This window comes from Odocoileus virginianus, chromosome 13 (genome assembly GCF_023699985.2).
Source record: "Odocoileus virginianus isolate 20LAN1187 ecotype Illinois chromosome 13, Ovbor_1.2, whole genome shotgun sequence".
Classification (NCBI taxonomy): domain Eukaryota; kingdom Metazoa; phylum Chordata; class Mammalia; order Artiodactyla; family Cervidae; genus Odocoileus; species Odocoileus virginianus.
In genome coordinates, this window is record NC_069686.1 from 38131196 (window position 1) to 38151997 (window position 20802).

Genomic DNA, 20802 nt, shown 5'->3' on the forward strand with positions numbered 1-20802 from the left:
GTTGGTTTCCTCCAAAATGTCTTCAGAGGAAGCTGTCAAAGCTTAAATTTAAGAAACCAGGAGAGGGACTTCCCTGGTGGTCCAGTGGTTAGGACTCCATGCTTCCAGTGCAGGTAGCACAGGTTCAACCCCGGTTGGGGAACGAATATCCCACATGCTGCATGATGTGGCCAAAAACTTTTTTAAAAGAAACCAAGAGAGATGGGGAAGGCAGGATGATCACCACAGTATTCTATGCTTCTCACAAGCTGATACTGCTTTATAGGTATCCCGTGACCCTTAAGAAAAGAAGGTGTTATCCTTCTGCAACCCACTGACCTAAGCATTTGGCTAATTAAGAAAGTGATTTCAGAGGAAATAAAGGACCCAAATCCAAATTAAAAGATACATTAGTTCTACGACAGTTCAGTGTGATTATTATTTATTTAGACATCCCACAGGTGCCATGACTGGTTAATTCTATGTTCTGTGAGGGTTCAGGAAATGCCTGGGGTTTAATGTGGTTTCAACAAGCCATAACAATCTCCGATCCAGAATGCCCACCACCATCTGTCTTTTCTCTAGGCATCTTAAACTACTTCTCAGGCATAACCACACACTCCTGGGAGAAGGGAGTGCTCCGGGCATAAGGCAGAGCCTGAAGAGAACTGCTAACTTGTCCAAAGATAACACAGTTGCACGAAGGGGATGATGTCAGTAAGTCTGCATCTCCCAACCTCAGCACTGGGCTCAGCCCACTGAGCCCAGAAGATGCTCAGCATCGCCCCATCCACAGCACGCAAGCACTCTAGGGACTAGCTCTTCAGGCGGCCATGCAGGGAGGATGGGGCTCACCACCACTGACTGACAGACCATGACTGAAGGTCAAGAAAGGAAGGGATGGGACTTCCCTGGTGGTCCAGTGGTTAAGAAACCTCCCTCCAACGCAGGGGACACAGGTTCGACCCCTGGTGGGGAACTAAGATCTCACATGCCACAGGGCAGCTGAGCCTGCTCACACAACCAGAGAAGCCCAGACACGGCAGTGAAGACGCAGCACAGCCAAAGGAAAAAAGGAACGGATGAACTAACTCATACCGGGGAATGCTGGTGGAGGGTTACTGGCTGTCCCTGCTGCCTACCTAGTAACACTCCCCAGACATCTAGGCAGTGTCCTTCAGACACTTCTGAAGAAGAGAAGGTGAGGCCATCCTCCCCTTTCCTCAGCATACAGCTGTATTTCCTACTTCCAGGGTGAGCATCAGGACTTCTTCTCCCTGCTCTTTAATACTCAGTCTAATATTTAGTCTATCAGAAAATTTGCAATGGATTCCGAATATTGAAGTAGTTACTGGTAGTCGTAGTACTACCACTTGTAACTGGTAGTTACCAGTCTTGAGTTGAATATGCTTGAACCTGAGAATTAAGGTTTCATTCCATGAACCTGAGAGTCAGACTTAATTTCCATGAAGAACCTGCGAGTTAGAATTAATTCCATGAAAATAAAACCAAAATTCCACTGAATTACCAACAATCACATCTACAATAAGCTTGGATTTTTTTTTTAACATCATACCTTTGATAGACATATTCATACCTATTATTTTAAAACATAATTTTTCTTTCAGCCTCAATACATGATGCCTCAAGGTTTACAGGTCACCTGCTAGATGCAAATTACTAACAGGCTGCTAGCCCCCTCCCTCTGTGTCCTCTCTGGCCCAAGCGCCTCACCACTCACCCCTAACACCTAAGACCCAGCTCACAGCACAGGTTACAAAGGTCATGCCCACCTTTGTCCAAACATGAGCGTTGACTTGGTCTCAGCTTCATTGAAGACTGAGGGAGAACAGCAAATGACGATGGTGGTTCTACAGTTCCCACCCAGAGAGTCCTGAAGAATCCGAGTCATCTTGCTGTCCCGGTATGGCACGTGTGTTTTCTATTTAGGAAAAGAAAAAATACTGTCTGCTACAGCCGATTCAAAGAGAAAGACAGAGGCCAGCAAGTTAGTATGGGAACTGGGCTTAGAAACATGTGAAATAAAAATCTGTGGCCTGGTCTTTGCATCTTGCCAAAGTTTAGGATGCCCATTGTGGGACCTGGGTCATATGAAATTAGCATCACCATTCACACATTTTAATGGGCTGGATTTCCCTGCAAGCAGGGTGTCCATAGCCAGGATTCCCCTGTCCCTTTCCAAACAAAAACATATGAATCACCAGGGTGTGTGGCAAAGAGAGTACACGGACCCAAGAGGCAACGTCTCATGATATCATTTAATAGATGGGGACACAATCACTTACCGTCCCTTCTGCCAAAGCAGAGATCACGTTTCCAAGAGCAGACAAAGACTTATTGATATTTTTAGCTTCATCAAGAACAGCTCCCTCGGCACCAGTTTTGCTGACCTACCAGAGAGAAGAGAAAGCTGTGAGCTGCACAGGACAGCACAGGCGCAGAGGAGAAAACTCCAACTCACAGGAGGGCATGCATGCTGGAGGGAACCGAGGGGAACCCTCCTGGAGTGCTGGGGAAAATACAAGTAAGTAAGAATCACTGCGATGAAACTTTCCCTGGTGCCTGAGGCAGGGGATTGGTTCTCTTCTGTTGTCATTTTCCTCTCGATTAGGTTTTAGAGGAATGGCTGGGACGCCTCGCGTGTAGAGCTGCAGATACTTCCCAGGGGACGTCCGTCTGGGGATGCCAGGCTCCAAAAGCGCCATCACTACAGAAAGGCTGGGGTCTTGCGAGACTGAACCATCCCCACACTGGGGATGCGCGAAAAGAAAACGATGTCCTGGCCACAGTGAACGGACATTACAAGCTCCAACTTCAAGCAAAGGTCAAGAGGTGGTGGGGATGGTTATCCAGACTCTCTGTTCCTCCCCTATTCATTCCCATTGTAAGAAAAAAAGGGAGTAATCATACAAAGGGAAAAATACTTGACAAGGCATGAAAAGTAAAAAAAGATGTATATTACATACTGAATCTGTCTTTTTTCCCCATAGTTAGAGGAACCACGTACCATTCCTCCTCGGCTCTGTTATTACTGGCAATTTTGTACGTATAGCATTTGCTCTGGGTACAAAGCAGTTCACTGATGCTAGGGGAAAAAAGGGAACTCAACATGATTCATAGCTCTGCTGACTGGACCAAAGACACAGGCGGAGCGACTGCTCTCTGAAGAAAGAAAAGTAGGGAAAAGATTTTAAACTGTGCAAAGATGGATTTCAATTACATATAAAGGAGGAACTCCCAATGACAGAAATGAATGCATGTCTGGGGGGAAGGGGTGGGTTTTTTTTCAAAGAAAAATTCAAATATTTCTCCAGAAATTGTGTGTGGGTCCCCTGCTTACAGCTGGAGAAATCACAGAGCTGCCGGCTCACAAATAGTAACAGTCTATTCTTGGTGTTTAAGGTGCTTTCACATTTGAGCATCTCCGCTGCATGAAATATGCAAGACAAGTACAATCACCTTCCTTTCACAGACAAGAAAAATTTGAGCTCCGGGCATGTCAAACTGCTGAACCAAGAGAAGAACACATTTCGGGGAGGTGGGACTAAGCCCCAGAGCTCTGTTCCACTAGATCACTCTGACACATTCATGCGGATACATCTAGGGCAAGGAACACAGATATGAGCAGAGGAAAGAACGTGCAGGTCCACAACTTTAAAACACCTCATAAATATCATAAGCAATAACGGCCAATGCTGTACAGGCCTCCACTCTCAGCTGCCTGCATGAAGCACTTTCCTGCTGCATTTAGGCCCTGTGTACTTATCTCTGTCCTCTAAAGGGAAATGGGGCAAGCTCGGGATGAGGCAAGGGATCCCTAAGAGCTTTGTCTGGACCCACACGACAGGTGGGGCAGCAAAGGAGATGCTGGCTGCTAATGGCCGGTCTAGAGGACAGCAATGCTACTCTCTACTCCTGGGCTGGTGGGCATCTACTTAATTACAGTTTCAAGCTGGGCCAGAATGATTTTCAAGTCCCAGTTAGGGCTATCCAGACGATCTTCTGCTCCAGGCCGTACAAATGGGGACAGGAGAACAACCCAAGTAGCCATTACTTACACGGATGACAGTGGCCATAATTTGGTGTTCAGCAACTCAGTGGTGGGAGCAGCAAGTAGGGATTAATGACACAGTTCAGGAGACTGACTGAGCTTCAGGACTGGCCCTGATGGGGACACAGTCTGCATGACATCAGCGATGAGGTAGGCCACAGGGTATTGTGTGCAGAGACCTGCTCTATGATGTCACCCAAGGCGGGCAGTGCCCCCAGCTCGGGTGTGGCCACAGGAGCTTCCCGTGGTGCTGGGGAGGTGAGATGGGAGGGCAGGGGGCAGGTGCTGGGAAACCTATTGGATCTGGAGTGTGGCCGAGTGTGCCTGGAAGAGAACTGACAGGGTCCAGATGCCGAAAGAAACTCCTGACAAAATCACAGAACAGTCAGGGCTTGTGGCTAAACACCAGCTCCAGGCCCCGTAGCCTGAAGGGAGTGAGGCTGCCCATGCAGGACTGGGGCAGTTCACACCTGCTGGAGAGAGAAGCCAGGAAGGCAGGGAGAGCCCCATGTTCCAGATCTTTTATCAGCAAACAAACCTGCAGAGGCAAGCCTGCCACATTCCAAAGGCAAAGCCCCTTTCTGGCCTATTCGAATCTGTTACAACACGGAGATTTTTCCGGCCCTCAGAAGTTCACGTCCCTCCCGCCTTTGAATAGCTGCCTTCACCAGGCTAAGTTCACACCAAACACACCAAACACTCGCCTCGTGTCATCATCAGAGTCTATTAGGCATAAATCAGGGTTTGCATTCAAAGCACCTCCTGTGACGTGAATAGGGAACTTCAGGACCAGAAAAGAAAGAGCAGGGAAATGAAGGTTAAATTTAATATCTTGGCACAACATCAGAAACTTTAAAAGCTCTTTAAAACCAGGGACTAGAAAGACATAAAAATTATACCACTGCACACTGAAGCAAATTGCAGGGGGAAACTGTGGATAATACAAATAAAGAACCAATTACCTTTTCACTCCCAGCCAAATCAACTAGATAAAGCTTCCCACTGAGTTTTTTTTCAGTCTCTACATTTTCTTGCTTAATATTAATCAGGAAGATACTGTGACTTCTAGAGCTGTGTTCATTCATGTCTGAAAAGGAAAAGAGTTTACTGCTCTACAGAGAATACATAAATTTAGTAGTAAGCCTCTCAATCAAAAACACAACAAATCATGCCTAATAACTCCATTTTTTTTAAGTCCATTCAATTTTTAAAAATTATCTGAGACCACTTCTTCTGAAAAACAATGCTCATTCTAGAAATGAAAGATTTAAAATACCTTCAGGTGGCAGAGAAATTAATCTAAAAATTGAAGTCAGTGGCTTCAGACAACAGACTCTCAAGCTCTGCCTGAAGTCCCCATCCTCCAACATTCCAGTCCAGCCTGACTCTCTCCTTGAAGAGCTCAAGGCTTCCTCCTCGGCCTTGCTTTAAGTCCCTTAGCCTTTATCACCATGATTAGTACCTGATGTATTCCATCTTCTTCATGGGTGCAGGCCTTGACTTACCAGTGATATCACAACCTTTCTTAAGGAAGAATTATGACTTTATTAAAGAAGGATTAAGACATACATTTCTTTTATAACCCATGCTAGGAACATGGAAAGTCTCAGAGATGAAATAGGCTTTATCAGAAACAAGTAACAAAAATCAAAATCTTCTTGGATCTTGGTCTTTGTTCACCAGGCAGACAAGGACCCCAGTGACTGTCTTATTCAACCCACATTGGTAATCAGTACTCAAAACCATCTAGCCAGATTATGTGGGGGGAAAAGCCCTAAAAGTTTCCAGAAAAATGTTAGAACTAATGAATTTGGCAAAGTTGCAGGATATAAAAGCAATATATAAAAATCAGTTGCATTATATATTATGATAATAAACAATCCAAAAAGGAAATCAACAATTCCATTTAAAATAAGAAAAAAGAATAAGATACTTAGGAATAAATTTAACCAAGAAAATGAAAGGCAAATAATGAGAACTATGAAATGTTGCCAAAAGAAATTAAAGAATACACAAGTAAATGGAAAGCTAACCTTGTTCTTGGATTAAGACTTAATATTGTTAAGATGTCCATACTACCAACAGATTTAATACAATCTCTATCAAAATCCCAATGATATTGTTTATAGAAATGAGTCCATTCTAAAATTCATATGGAATGTCAAGGGACCCTGGATAGCCAAAACAATCCTTAAAAAGAACAAACTTGAAGGTCTCACAATGATTTCAAACTTACTACAAAGCTATGGTAATCAAAACAGTGTGGTATTGTCATAAAGGCAGACATATAAACCAATAAGACAGAACAGAAAGCCTAGAAGTAAAACCTCACATAACATGGTCAAGTAATTTTTGACAAGCGTGTCAAGACCATTCAACAAGGAAAGGACAGTCTCTTCACCAAATTGAAAACTGGATATCCACATGCAAGAATGAAGTTGGACTCTTTCCTTAGGTCATATATAAAAGTTAACTCAAAAAGGGTAAAAAATCTGAATGTAAAAGTTAAAACTATAAAACCTTAGAAGAAAGCATAGGGGAAAAGGTTCATGACACTGGATTGGGCAATGATTTGGATATGACACCAAAACACAAACCACAACAGCAACAAAAAATAATGTAACTTCATCAAATCTAGAACACTGTGTATGAAAGGACACTGTCAAAAGAGTGAAAAGGCAACCCACAGAATGACAGAAAATATCTGAAATCATACTTGATAAGGAGCTGAATTCCTACAAATAACAACAACAAAAGCCAAACAACCTAATTTTTACAAACAGGGAAAAGGACTTGAAGAGCGTTTCTCCAAAGAAGATGCATAATGGCCAAGAAGCATATGAAAAGATGCTCAGCATCACTAATCATTCAGGGAATGCAAACCAAAAATCTCAGTAGATACCATTTTACATTACACAATAGATGACTATTAAAAAGAAAACAGAATAAGAAGTGTCACCAAGGATGTGAGAAACTGAAATTCTTGCACACTGTTGGTGGGAATGCAAAATGGTACACTTGCAATGGAAAACAATATAGCTGTTCCTTAAAAAATTAAAAGTAGAATTATCATGTGATCCAGCAATTCTACTTCTGGGTGTATATACCCAAAAAACAAAACTAAAAGCTGGAACTTGAACAGATGTTTAAACACCCATGTTCACAGCAACACTATTTACAACAGCCAAAAGGTAGAAGCAATACAATGTCTATCTATGGATGAATGGATAAACAAAATGTGGTGTATACATACAATGGAACATTACTCTGCCTGATAAAAAGGAAGAGAACTCTGATACATGCCAACATGAATGAATCTTGAGGACACTGTGCTAACTGAAACAAGCATGTCACAAAAGGACTTGTATCATTCCACTTATATGAAGTACCTAGAGTTCTCAGATTCATTGAGACAGGAAGAAGGACAATGGTTAACAGGAATTGGGAGAAGGGAGTATGGTACAGGCCATTATTATTCAATGGGTATGGAGTTTCACTTTGGGATAATTAAAAATTCTGGAAACAGGAAATGGTGATGGTTGCAAATATTGTGAATGTACTTAATGCCACTAAACTGGACACTTGTATACAAGTCTAGGCTCACATAGGGAACTTGCCACATATATGAATATCATCTGATACATGCATTGCAGTAGAGAAACAGTTGAGAATTACAGTTCTGGATCAAAAAATCATAGAACCAGTCAACAAGCAAGCAGTGCTTGAATTTCTTCTACACCATGCAGAGGACTCGCTACCTCTCCAGGTAGCAGGCTTTATGCGAAGCAGCTCTAAGGACAAGGGTTTTTCTTGTAGTAGGTGAAAATCTGCCTGTCTGTAGTGTCAATTGTCCTGGATGGTCTACTCATTCAGATCAAACAAAGCAAGCTGACCCTCTGAAGGTCAGCACCTTGCAGACATCAAGACTGTGTTAAGACATATCTACATGCCCTGCCCAGATAAGTTTCTCTCTTCAAAGCTAGAAATTCTTTCTTCCAGGAGATCTTCACAAGAAGTCACTTTCACTTGTCCTTGCCCCTCTGAATAAGACAGACATCGTCTCACGGAACCTCTGCAGCTCTAACTCCACACGACCTGTTTCCCTGAGGAAGGCACCACAAGGTCAACCAGCTGACCCGACTGTCTGTTATGGACAAGGCAGCAAAGAGTTTACAATAAGGCACCCGGCCCCCCTTTCTGAGTTCCTGCGTCTTTCTTTTCCTTGTTTACAGAGGATGTAAATCTAACATAGTTTCTTTTGATGTGTACGACTAGCATATAGAATCTGTCAGTTTGAATTTTTTCAACAATAATAGAGTTAAAATAAATGAACTTAGGAGCTTACTTTCTTCCACCTTTAGTTGGCTGGTTGGTTGCTTACCCCAGTGTTCAGGCTCAGGCTGGTACCCAGGCCCAATGTCACCCAACATCTCCAACAGGCCCTGGACGGCAGGAGGCGCTGTTTCTATACCAGGACCTGCCCAAGCCTGCTGGTACTGCACACACCCCTGCGTCTGAGTGCCAGTCACTGCTGTATAAATGCCTTCTTGGGCATTATCCCATTTGGATCTCGTTACCCGCAGCCGACCTTGCTGGTAGGCAGATATGTGTTTCCTAGGTTAGAGGGGAGGGAACACCACACCAGGCTTACTTGTTACAGCCACGTGGCGGTTTGCTTTGCCTTCGTCTATCACATCCATGACCTCCTCCGGGCTTGACACAAACCGCTCGGTGCACCCCTGCAAGACAGCCAGAGCAAGTCTGTCACTGAAAAACCGAAAAGCAACAAGACTTTAAAACAGGTAAACATTTTCCCACTTCTAGAACTGCAGATGCTGAGAAAGGATACAGTGTCGACCCAAAAACTCTTACTCCTTGCCAAGGGCTTGAATTCTACATTCAAAAGAAGTTTGAGAAACACTGGGAATCCCAGAAGTAAACCATAAAAGAAATGCCAGATTTTAAGTACATAGTCACACTTAATAGCAGGGGAGACAGAAAATAAAGAAGAAAACCAATGTTGGAGAAAGAAATGGATGAAATCTTGTTTTGCTGTTCAATCTAGCCACCAACTTTAATTAGATACTAAAACTGTAGACATAATGCTACGATAGGCTTCTTCCAAGTGCCAAGTATGAACAACTGTACTCAATCCCAAAGCCTCTTTAAATGTGAATAATGTCTGTTCAGTTTTCTAGTTCTTACCTCCTGTGATCTGACAGCTGGGATACACTTACATAGATACAACTGAAGAAATTAAATGTCAATTTTTTAACTAGATGAATATTAAATATAAGAGACAATTAAATATGGATATGTACTTTTTAGGTAATGCTCTGGGCATCTTAGGTAATAATTATGACAGTGATTGGAGGGAAATCAATTGCATCATCAGTCAAGATTTCCTCATACCTTTACGTACGGGACTCTATTTTTATCTTCATGAACAGCCAAGTTTGTCTTGGATACTACAGAGACGATAATGATGACATGCAAAGAAGAAAAGAAAAGTTAAAGACCCTGTATTGGAGGAAAAATAGAAACTGTTATAGAAGATAGGCAGATCTAATCTGCAATAACTCAAGTTAAAGCTTTGACTGAGAATAAGCAGACAGCCTGAAGGCAACAGAACGTCTCTATAAATTCCTGAAGCAGAAGGGATATAAAACATTTCAATCTCCCTGCACTTTAGTTACAGAACAAAGGACAAGAATTCAGGTTACTCACCGTCAAGTAAGTCCCTGATTTTGTCCAGGTAGATCTCAAAATAGGAAACCTGATTAAAAACAAATAGATTTTGAAGCAGAAATGCCACGCTGTATTTCAATAACATCATTATTAGAACTTTCAAAAGCTTTTTTTGTCATGCTATGAAGAGTAAGAAGAAGGCTACAAAATGAAGATTCAGAGTCTAGAGGGGAGAGCTCCGGCCAACCCCCCACCTCTCACTGGCCTCCTGCTTCCTACTTGTCAGCTTGCTCTAAGAGGCCCTGCTCAGCGGCCCAGGCCCCACCCCACCCCCACATCAGAGGTCCCTATGCTCCCAACCAGATGCTATTCACATCCTGCACTACTCTTACGGAAGACTCTACCTTTCACCTTAGATGAGCACCAAGTAAGCTTCTAGGCACGATAACAGCTAGAGCAGAACATGTCCTCTGCAAGTAACTGTCAAAAAGCCAGTAGGCCTCACCTTGGGCATGAGACTGACAGCCTCATCAGACCAGCGAGGGGGCGTGCTCCAAACATTCAGATGAAGAAGGCGGAGAGGCGGGGATAAGGGCAGCTGCTTAGAACTACGGAACCGGTAACAGTAGCCAGCTTTGGGGAGTCCAAGAAGGACTTGAACAAAATGTAACTTAATAAAAGAGAATTAATCTGTGAGAGGGAAAGGAAGCCTTCCAATGAATTATTCTCAAACCTCAGTCCCAGCACTGCCTATGCCAGCATCTCACTTAGCATTTGTTTAAATTGCCCTGAACCCTACTGCAATCCTCCTCAATCAGAATCTCCAAGAATAGGATTTTGGAATCCACTTCTAAACTCCCCAGGTGACCCTTACCCAAGGCTGACATCTGGGAACAATTCTAACTAGATATGTGATCTTGGAGATTTAATTTACCAGTAATCAAGAACCTAGACTTCAATGCTCCCATCTGTCATATGAAGCCATTGATATAAAAAATTCCCTCTAGGATTCTGTACTCTACCTACACTTGCCTTCTGCCAACCAGATCAACTTTTCCTTCCCTCAAGTTCATGGTTCCCCCCCAATTCCTCCTCCCCAGAAATCTAAACAGAGGATTGAATCAAAAAGATGTTTTCTAAAAAGCTGAAAAAATAGTTGTAAAGTTGGGATGCAACTCTACAGGTGAAACCTCACCCCTGCACCACCAGTCTTGGCTCTGGACCAGGCGAAGTGAAGACTCCCTAGCCCAGCACTAGTCCCAACCCAGCTCAGTCCTGGTTCATTATCTTTCGTCTGTCTCAGCCTGGAACCTCCTGACTCCTCTTTTCTCTGAGATCTGGGGTCCTGGCTTCAAACCCTGGAATCTATAGCTGAGCATCCTCTCCCTAATAACCTCTGCCTGCTTGAATGCCAGTCAAACGGCCCTGTTACTGGCTCTGTCGCAGACACACCTACCTTACCCACTGCTCCAGAAACCTCTCCCTGAGTCCACAATTCTAGGGTCTGCTTGGTCTCTAAACCTTAGACATCTCTAATCCAGTCTTTCTGCAGCCCACTCAACCTCGGCTCCAACCCACTCTGTATTTTAGAATTGTCTGGTTTTCATTAAGACTTTTCTGTTAACTCTGAGAGCTTAAGCATGTGTCTGTATTTCCACAGGTTACAGAGAAAATTAATGACACTTGAAGACCACTTGTGAAGTAGATATTAGCAAATCTGGCACTTAGAAACTTGTCCATATTTAATATAAGTATACAGAGAATTACAGAGGATTCTGATTTATATTTCTTTTTACCATAGCAGATAGTGGTTTCTTGGGAGGGCGGTGAATTTTGTTATTTCTGTCACCTCAAATACTTTGTAAGAGCAGATGGAAGAAAAATAAATAAGCATTTAAAAGCATGTTCAGAAATAATGTTTAAAACCTCTGTGAGGCTCACTTTAAGGAGCAGATTTTCAATATTGTCTTAATCAAGCCTCTTTTTCTTTATTAAGCCTGTCACTACTCAGTTCAAAATACGGAGTAATCAATAGCAAACTTGCCTACTTAACAATTATCATCTGTGAAATAAGAGAACATAACTACAGACGCAGGACAGGACCCTAGACTGTAAAATTCTGCCCTGGACATGAGCTCATTCCCCCTTTCCTCCCTCCCTTCATGCTGGGGCTATTTTTATCTTAATAAGATTCTAATGTGAGACCCTATTTTGAGGGCAATAATTGGTTTAACATCTTACTCCAGGATTATCCCATAAGAACCCTGCAGTGGTTCAAGGTATTTAAATGCAAACAGCCTTAAAGATGCACTAAGCTCCTAAATCTTGATCCCATCAAAGCAACAAGCTTCTGCATCCTCAGATATAAAGAACTCTGGCAAGGAGGAGAAGCTGGCGTCAGCCAACAAAGGGAGCTATAAGGAAAAAGATCTGCCAGATGTACTTTATAAATGGGCAAATAGTTGTTGCCTTGTTTTTATATAATCTGGGGAAGGTACCACAGAAATGGGCTTCCCAGGTGGCTCAAATGGTAAAGAACCTGCCTGCCAATGCAAGAGATATAAGAGACGCAGGTTTGATTCCTGGGTGGGAAAGATCCCCTGGGGAAGGGCAGGGCAACCCACTCCAGTATCCTCACCTGGAGAATCCCATGGACAGAGGAGCCTGGTGGGCTACAGTTCATAGGGTTTCAAAGAGTTGGACACGATGGAAGCGACTTAGCGTGCACACACCACAGAAATAAGTGAAGGTAGAAATTTAATATAATGGAACAGGTACTACATGTGGGGTTGGTCAGATCAGGACTGTGCTGAGGACTTGACGTCACTTGGGCCATTGGGCTCTATATCTTTGAACTTCAGTTTACTTATTCTAAAATGATGGGCCTGGGAGATGGTGGGATGGCATCACTGACTCAATGGACATGAGTTTGAGTAAACTCCAGGAGTTGGTGATGGACAGGGAGGCCTGGCGTGCTGCAGTCCATGGGGTTGCAGAGTCAGACACAACTGAGCAACTGAACTGAACTGAACCGAACTGAGGCAGTTGGGTCCCAGTTTTCAAGGATCATCAGCCTCTCGGTTGATCTACTCAAGTCCAAGTCATCTTAGAAATGCCCCCTTCTCCTCCCCATCCCCTTGTCAACCCTGTCTCTGTGACAGTCACTGTGGCAAGGACCCCACCAGCCATGTGCATCCTGGACACAGCTCATCAGACCAAGGCTGGGCCAATGGGCTCCCTCCCAGGGGAATGAGGGACTGGAAATAAGGGGATGTGGAGCAGAAGCTGTGATGTCACCCTCTTTCCCACACACACACACAAGAGGAAGATGGTCTGGAACAAGGGGAAGAAATAGAGCAAGAGGGCAGGGACAGGGACCCTAACAGGGATGGAGTTTCTTTTGGAGGTAATGATAATGTTCTGGAATTAACCAGTGATCCTGAAAGCATTATACAGAGCTAATCTGATGTTTCCAATTGAAGTTTGTACTTTATTACTGGTGAGTTTTTCACAAAAGATTTTTGAATAATAGGACTACCAAAAGTAGAAAGGAAAGTAGGTGTCAGAATCTGTTTTTGCTGGTAAAAGACTACAGTAAGTCTTGTAGAATGTACTCTTCAAAATTCATGTTTAATTTTGCATTTTGCCTTCTTAGTGCCTAGTTTTCTTGCTACCTTCTAGGATAAACATGTACAAAACTTTGATTTAACTAATCATCTGTAGTTTCGCCTTTCAGAGGTGATGTTACTAATATTCTTTATGGAAATCATATATTCCCCTTTCATTTAAAATGTGCTGTAAGACTTTCCATATAACTGACTATACACTTACTTAATAAATCTGCTTAGTATTCACTGGCATAATAAACAATGATCGTGGTTGTACAATTTGGAAACTAAGAATCATTAAATTGTACACTGTAAAAAGGTTACATTTATGGTATGTGAACCATATCACAATTTTCTTAAGGAAAAGCAGAGCCTGGATTTCTTACTTCTCCACAACTTCCCTCCCCCACACCCGCTGTCAGATGCTTTATCTACAACAACTTCCTCTATTTGCTTAAATAAGTGATTTTTAGTCACTTGCAAACAAAGGAGTTCCAATGAATATACCCCTCATACCAAATGTTAAGAATTAACAGCTATAGTTAAGAGAGTAGAAATCTCCCTTTTTCAGTTCAAATTTAAGCCAGAACATAGGTATGAAAAACAAAAACAAGAAGGAAAAGAATTCCCTTTCTTAGCACTTCTCAGAACGTGCTCCTCCAAATGCTAGTCTGTTGCCCTCCAAGGAGGGAAAACTAGGTCCACAGTCAAAGAAGCTGGGAAATGTAATATACCACATGTCCACTTTGTACAAGTGCATTACACAATGGCATACTTTAAGCATGAGGTAAATTTAAATTGTTCAACAAGAGCATTTTCCCAGCTAAACTGGCCACATAAGTCTTTTCCACGGCAGCCCACTGAGTAATGATATGAGGGACTGGGTTCCCAGACACACTTTGGGAAATGCTGTCCATGCCCAATTACGGACACACGCCAGTCATATCTATAGAAATCCACAGGGTAAAGGGGAGAACTCAGGCCACAATCACGATGATTCCATCCTAAAAAGGGCTTTTCCTTTATCTCGATACTTCCTCAGTATTGGCCTAAGCCATTAAATAATAAATACGGCTCTGCTAACCACAGGAATGTCACTTAAAATCAATAAAATCATCTTCTATGCGCATGTATAAAGAGGAAAGCAAAGAAACACAATTTGGGGCTCAGTTTCTTTTCTTGGGACTCAATCAATTGCACTTACCTTGATGTGGAACTCCAGGTTCTCATCCATGGAATAGATATGGTCAAAGATGTCGTGCGCAATCCTTGGAATGATGCCCATGAGCTGAGGGTCGTGTAGCTTCCCCTAGTGAGTGAAAAACACAACATAGATATCTAAAGGGTGCTGGGTACCTGAGCACCGTGTGAGAGAGAGAAAGGACCATACCTGGGCTTCTTGAACAGGAACAGGGAGACACTTAAACAGAACACAGACACTGCCTGCTCCCCTGGAGATCCACCCCACAAGCCAACAGACCAACAGTTAGCAGGGTAACTCAAGCCCACGTGGGACAGCACATTTTGTCAGGCTCTGAAGACCCACAATATCCCTTCCTGCTGCCACTGGGGGCAGCAGATCAGTGTGTATGCAGGTAAGCTTGTGGGTAGAAGGGAGAGAGAAAGCCGGAGAAGGAAGGAGGTTATTTGTGTGACTGAAACATACTAAATGTGGGCTTTGGTTTGGAATGTTAGCACAGAGACCAGAATCTACAAATCCAAGTTAATCTGCCTTAATGAAATCACATCAAGACCTGATAGACATAGTTTCATTCACATTATCACTGCTTAAACATTTCTAAGAACCTGATTCTGCAAATACCTGCAGTAGCACTTTAAAAAACAATCAAGAAAATCCATTTTATCAATTTCTTTTAAAATCTATACTTCCCAGCTTTTATTGTTTCAAATATTTTGGCTGTTTCTAACATGTAAATCTGCTTACAAACTTTTCTCCCCCTCTTTCCCACTTGTCTTCATTTTACCTAATATATGGATGGATAGATGAATGTTTCTGTTATCTCAATTATCACTAAATCCATTTTCAAAATCCAGAATTTGCTGCTTCAAAGACTTTCCAAAAGATACAGCATAGTACCTGAAACTAATTCTTCAAGAGAAGTTCTATTAAGTGTTTAAAGCAGCAGACTTACAAAGGACCTCAGCATACAACTTCCAGAGAGCCTTCTCTACACCACACCCAAAGGAACACTTAAGTTCCACGTTAAATAACCTATCAGCTCACAAACACAGGGTTTGCATGTCAAAGCAACTGTCAGTAACTGCATACCCAGCTCACTCTGCCTTTCAAAAGTTCTAAACTCTAGGAAGACATGGAGCTGGCAGAACAGCCAATTTTCTCTCTGGTTTTCCAGGAATGCCCAACAGCTTTTATGAATTTGACTCACATACCTTTGTTCCAAATCTGCCCAATACCTCAAAGATCTGCTTTGTTTTCCTCAATCAAGTCCTCTTTTTCTTTTTCTTTTTTTTTTAATTTCCATTTATTTTTATTAGTTGGAGGCTAATTACTTTACATCATTACAGTAGTTTTTGTCATACACTGAAATTAATTAGCCATGGATTTACATGTATTCCCCATCCCGGTCCCCCCTCCCACCTCCCTCTCGACCCGATCCCTCTGGGTCTTCCCAGTGCACCAGGCCCGAGCACTTGTCTCATGCAGCCCAACCTGGGCTGGTGATCTGTTTCTCAAGCCAATATTTGAGTTACGAAAAGCAAGAAGTCACACAAACCCTGGCACTAACTACAGGCCACAAAACACTTTCCATTATGAACTGTCCTTCAGGCAGGGAAATGATTCCTGACCGTCCACTCTGTCCAAAGCAAGGGAAAAGCTGAATTCAGACACTTCTGGCCTCTGGCAAAGCTCTCTTACCAGGAAAACAGGTACTCTCCTGGAATGCCTCATCTGCCAAGAATCCTAAATCATTTGATGTATTTCTCTTGTTTTTTTTTTTTTTTTAAGTTTAACTGTATACTCCCTAAAGGCAGAATGGCCAGTAAGTATTTTTTTCCAGGGCTTATGAGACTCAGTACAATATCTACTGCATGGAACTACTATAGAATCTAAATTGAAAAGTATATATAATGGGCTGAGTAACAATAAATGTTATTATTCAGCTCATAATAATGTTCTCATTAAGCAGTTGTTAGTGTTTATTTGACCTGAAGAGTCTGAAAACATGTTACTACCCCAGATATATCTAATGAAAACAAAGCCAAACTACTGGGCCTTCACTTCTCATTGGCCATCATAAACATGTAACAAATCAGAATACTGGACACCACCCGCTTTGGACTGTGGACTCTGCTGGCAGAAATGGTACCCACATTGAAAACACAGATCTCTGTTCTATCGAATGTGACACCAATGGGTCAATCTGACTCAGAAAGTCCAAAGAGCATCCTCCCCCACCACCCCCCACCTGGAGCTCTTGAATAATCCATCACAACACTTCAGCTTCTCCTCAGTGGCCCACAGCCAAAGGAGAATGATTGATAATCCAAAAATCATTTATAACTGACTCAAATCTATTTCCCTAGATGCCTTTGCTTTCAACAGACTGATCTTCCAATTAATTCTGGGTGCATACAAGTTTTGACATCCCTTTTTTGCCTTCGTCGGGGTGTGAACCAAGGCAGAATCAGGATGAGTCTGGACACTCCCTATTTTGTTTCCCTGAAGACTCAACGCAAAAATCATACAAGAAGGAGCACATCTTTGTTTGGAGAAGGCCCAGTAATACCCCCCATTCCCATAGTGATGCAGTGATACCCAAAGTTACCAAAGGTTTAAGGGCTTCTTCTAGCTCATAAGTCCAAGAGTGCTGAGGGCCTTTATGCTCCGTAAACTGAGGATGCCAAAATAATCTGCATGTGGAGGGGTGTGTGTGTGTGTGTGTGTGGTATCAATGTACACGGTGTGTAGTATATGTGTTGTGTGTGAGGTATGATGTGTGTTTGTGTAGTATGTGTATTTGTGTTGTGTGTGGTGTACACAGCGAGTGGGTGAGAGAGGCACGAGGATGTGTGGGGAAGGCTATCGACGTGAGGTATGGTGAGGATGAATGTGTGTGGTGTGTGGGATATGTGTGTGTGTGTGTGGTGTGTGGGATATGTGTGTGATGTGGAGGTATGTGTGGTGTGGTGAGAATAAATGTGTGTGGTGTGTATGGTGTGGAGATAGGTTGTGTTTGTGTGTGATGTGGAGGTGTGTGGGGTCTGTGTGTGGTGTGGAGGTGTGTGGGGTATGTGTGGGGTGTGGAGCTATGTGGAGTATATGTGGTGTGTGTGGTATGGAAGAGTGTGTGGTGGAAGTGTGTGTGGTGTACGTGTGGTGCAGTGATGATAGATGTGTGTGGTGTGGAGGTGTGTGTGGTGTGGAGGTGTGTGTGGTATAGGCGTGAGTGGTGTATATGTGGTGCAGTGATGATGGATTTGTGTGGTGTGTGTAGGAGACAGAGAGGTGTTCCACAAAGGTCTTCACTGCTTCTATGTTGCAAATGGAAGCTATATGTACACAAACAAAAAACAGCCACCTCAGGCAAAAAAAGGTGATAAAGAGGCAATCAGCTGTAGAAACTCAGAGAACAGAAACATCCCTTGCAGCTGGGGTGACACAGGATGGCTTCCTTGAAAGACACCAGATCTTGAGGGATGAGTATGATTAAGGACGGACGTGCAACTGTGGGCAGAGGCAAGGAAATGGGAGAAACAGAACGGGGGAGGGACCGAGAGAGCACACTGCTGTTTGCGGAACAGTGACAAGTTTAGTTGGCTGGAGGATCAGGGATGAACTTGAGTGGACATTACCACTCCATCATCTTGTTTCTCCCAGAAAGCAAAAGAGACATTTTAATACTTGCATCCTGTATAATCTTCCTCAAATCCTGTATAATTTCCCCACCTCTGAAGGTGGCCTTCTTGGAGCACATGTGAAGGCAGAAACCAGACCCAGGCCATTGGCCATGGAACAAGACTCCCTTTGTTCCAGCCCCAGTGGCCTCCTCAGCCTCCCAAGCAGGACAGAGTTTCCTGAAACACTTAAGATGGGAGAGCGGGGCCCGTCAGCGCACAAGCACCAAGGCACGCAGACAGGCTCGTGAAAAACCGCTTGGCAGCTCCTCGCAGGACAGCCCGCGCCTCCCAGGGCCTCCAGGTGTCCCTCTGGGCAGAAGGAAACACACGGCGTGTCTGCATCCATCTGAGTCAGTGTGCAGACGCGGGCCAAAAAGCAGGGCACGGGCGAGAGAAGCCCTTCCCGGCCTCCCGCTCCGAACCAAGGTCCAGCCCACCCTTCTCCGTGCAGCCAGCACCCCAGGGCCCCTCTTCCAACCAGCCCCTGCGCACTGCCCAGCAGAGCCCAGCCAGGGCCCAGCACACCGAGGGTCCCCTCGGCTTAGCACCCACTGCCAAGTGTTTCCCATTTGTGCTGAAAATCCGCCTGAAATGCACCATCCGCAGAAGCTAATCTTTCCAATTTTATGTGGGCTTATCTGTTTGCTCCCCTCAATAGAAGGTAATGGAATCACCGCTGGATGCCAGACCCCAAACTGGGGTTGGGGTGGGGAATTAAAATGAAAAACAGCTTTTAAATGTGACAGCTCTGTCCATTCACGGAATTAACAGTCCCTTCCCAGAGCTTTTAAAAGATCGCAATGTGTAATGCTGAATATATAAAATCCTCTTTGTAAAAGGTGAGAGCCCTGCAGGGTTTTGTTGGTTTTTTTTTTTTTTAATTGTATCTCAGGGCCCTGGGTTTCCTGGTCTCCTACAGTGTCTAGACTTCAGCGTGGAGCTTCCCCTTTCCTCTGTTTTCCTCTAAAATATTTCCTACCTTTTCTCCAACTATCATCCCCCTTCAGAATGAGCCAGATGCAGAGTATGTAGAGGGTGGGAAGGCACTCGGGTAGGACCCCCATCCACCCCATTCCTTCCTCCTGCAGACATAAGCATGTGATCCTCTAGAGTCACAGTAAAGGAAAGCAGCTCATTCCCAGCAACCTTTTGAAACTGACAAGGAAGGAAAGGCAAGGGAATTCAGGCAACTGTGAGAGCTGCCGGCACAGTATCCTGTTCCTTTTAGGTCCCAGGAGTCCCTCCAGACCCACAGCACCACTCCCAGTGTGCGGGGCTTACGCAGGGAGTCACAGACAGCTGCAGAGGCTCTCATTTAATACGAGGTCTCCAATTTTAGAGTGAAGGGGCTGGGGCTGGCACACCTCTTTGCCATCTCCTCACATCCGCCTGTCCTTGGTCACCCACACGCAACACAAACAAAGATTCTACCCTGGGGACAGGTCTCTTGTTTGGTGGTTTACAATTAAAAATTTTTACATTTAGCAAAAACATTGTATTTATTTATCAAAGATGAATTAATCCCAAAGCATAAAAGGTCACTAGTGTAAGCATTTTGTAAGATTTGGGGGTGGGGGGGAGGGTTTAAATATTGCATTTTTTTTGTATTGTATATGGTTGGGCAAGTTTCCACAAAACTAAGGAATGATTCCCTCATGAGAAGCTGTCTCTTACTATCTCTCTCTCTCTCTCTCTCTCTCTCTCTCTCAGGTGTTATGAAGGATTTTCTGCCCATGGCTACTGGAGTGGGTGAAACTCAGGCAATGGATCACTGCAGTTTTTCTAGTGCCTAGCAGGTAAAGTGTCTGGGGCCCAGTAGAGAGGCAGGAGAAGGGCCAAAGCAGAAGCGTGGAGTACACCCATGCCTGTACCCCCATTTCCAAGGATGTGAGATGCAGGGGAAGAGAGATCAAAAGGCTCAGGTGACCAAGAACAGTCCTGCTCCACCTGGGAAAAGTGGCAAATAAACCTGGGGCTTCCTTTAATCCGTGCAGTCTCTGAACCCCTTTGTCTCAGCGAAACGGGGGGAAATGAGTCAACACAACAGGAATGAGGTCCCCCAGAGTCATGCCCCACACTTGAAGTCAGTGTGAGCAGAACACCAGAGCCCTGAGGATATTAGCCTCGTGCCTTTGAAATCTCTTCTTCAATAGGAATGATTCATAAGCTAAACCCAGTCTGCAGTAGCCAACTCAGTGACAGTCCCAAGAGGGGACCGTAAATGAAAAAGCTAAGCTTGAAGGATTAAGGATTCATCTTACCCCGCTGCTCGTAAGATGAATTCCCCAAACTTCCTCTGTGTAGTTGCTTATAATAACCACTCTTCACCTCTCCTCACCTGTCAGGTGGGCCCAGTCTTTAGAACAATTATCCAGCCCCAAAGCTTGTTTAGGAGTCAAGTCCATGGCAAAAAGCAGGAAAAGAAGAGGTAAAAGGGACCAATTTTTTTCTGCAGGCATGCCCTGTCTGGAAAATTGCCTGGAGCCACAGAAATCCAGGGCCAACGATTACAGCTGGGGGCAAACCCTCAAGGGCACAGGGGGGCCAGGGGTGTATGTTTCTGGGGAAGGATGC

General features: G+C 43.9%; 1 protein-coding gene across 1 annotated transcript in view; it reads right to left on the reverse strand.

Annotated features, from left to right (window-relative positions):
• KIF5C (kinesin family member 5C) overlaps positions 1-20802 on the reverse strand; it is a 155394-nt gene that overhangs the window by 73891 nt on the left and 60701 nt on the right. The window contains exons 4-10 of the mRNA XM_020893429.2: positions 14552-14656; positions 9779-9827; positions 9464-9519; positions 8703-8790; positions 5014-5138; positions 2286-2390; positions 1773-1921 (exon numbers count right to left, since the gene is read on the reverse strand). Coding sequence (XP_020749088.1) covers positions 1773-1921; positions 2286-2390; positions 5014-5138; positions 8703-8790; positions 9464-9519; positions 9779-9827; positions 14552-14656 — 677 coding nt within the window. The remainder of the gene's footprint in view (positions 1-1772; positions 1922-2285; positions 2391-5013; positions 5139-8702; positions 8791-9463; positions 9520-9778; positions 9828-14551; positions 14657-20802) is intronic.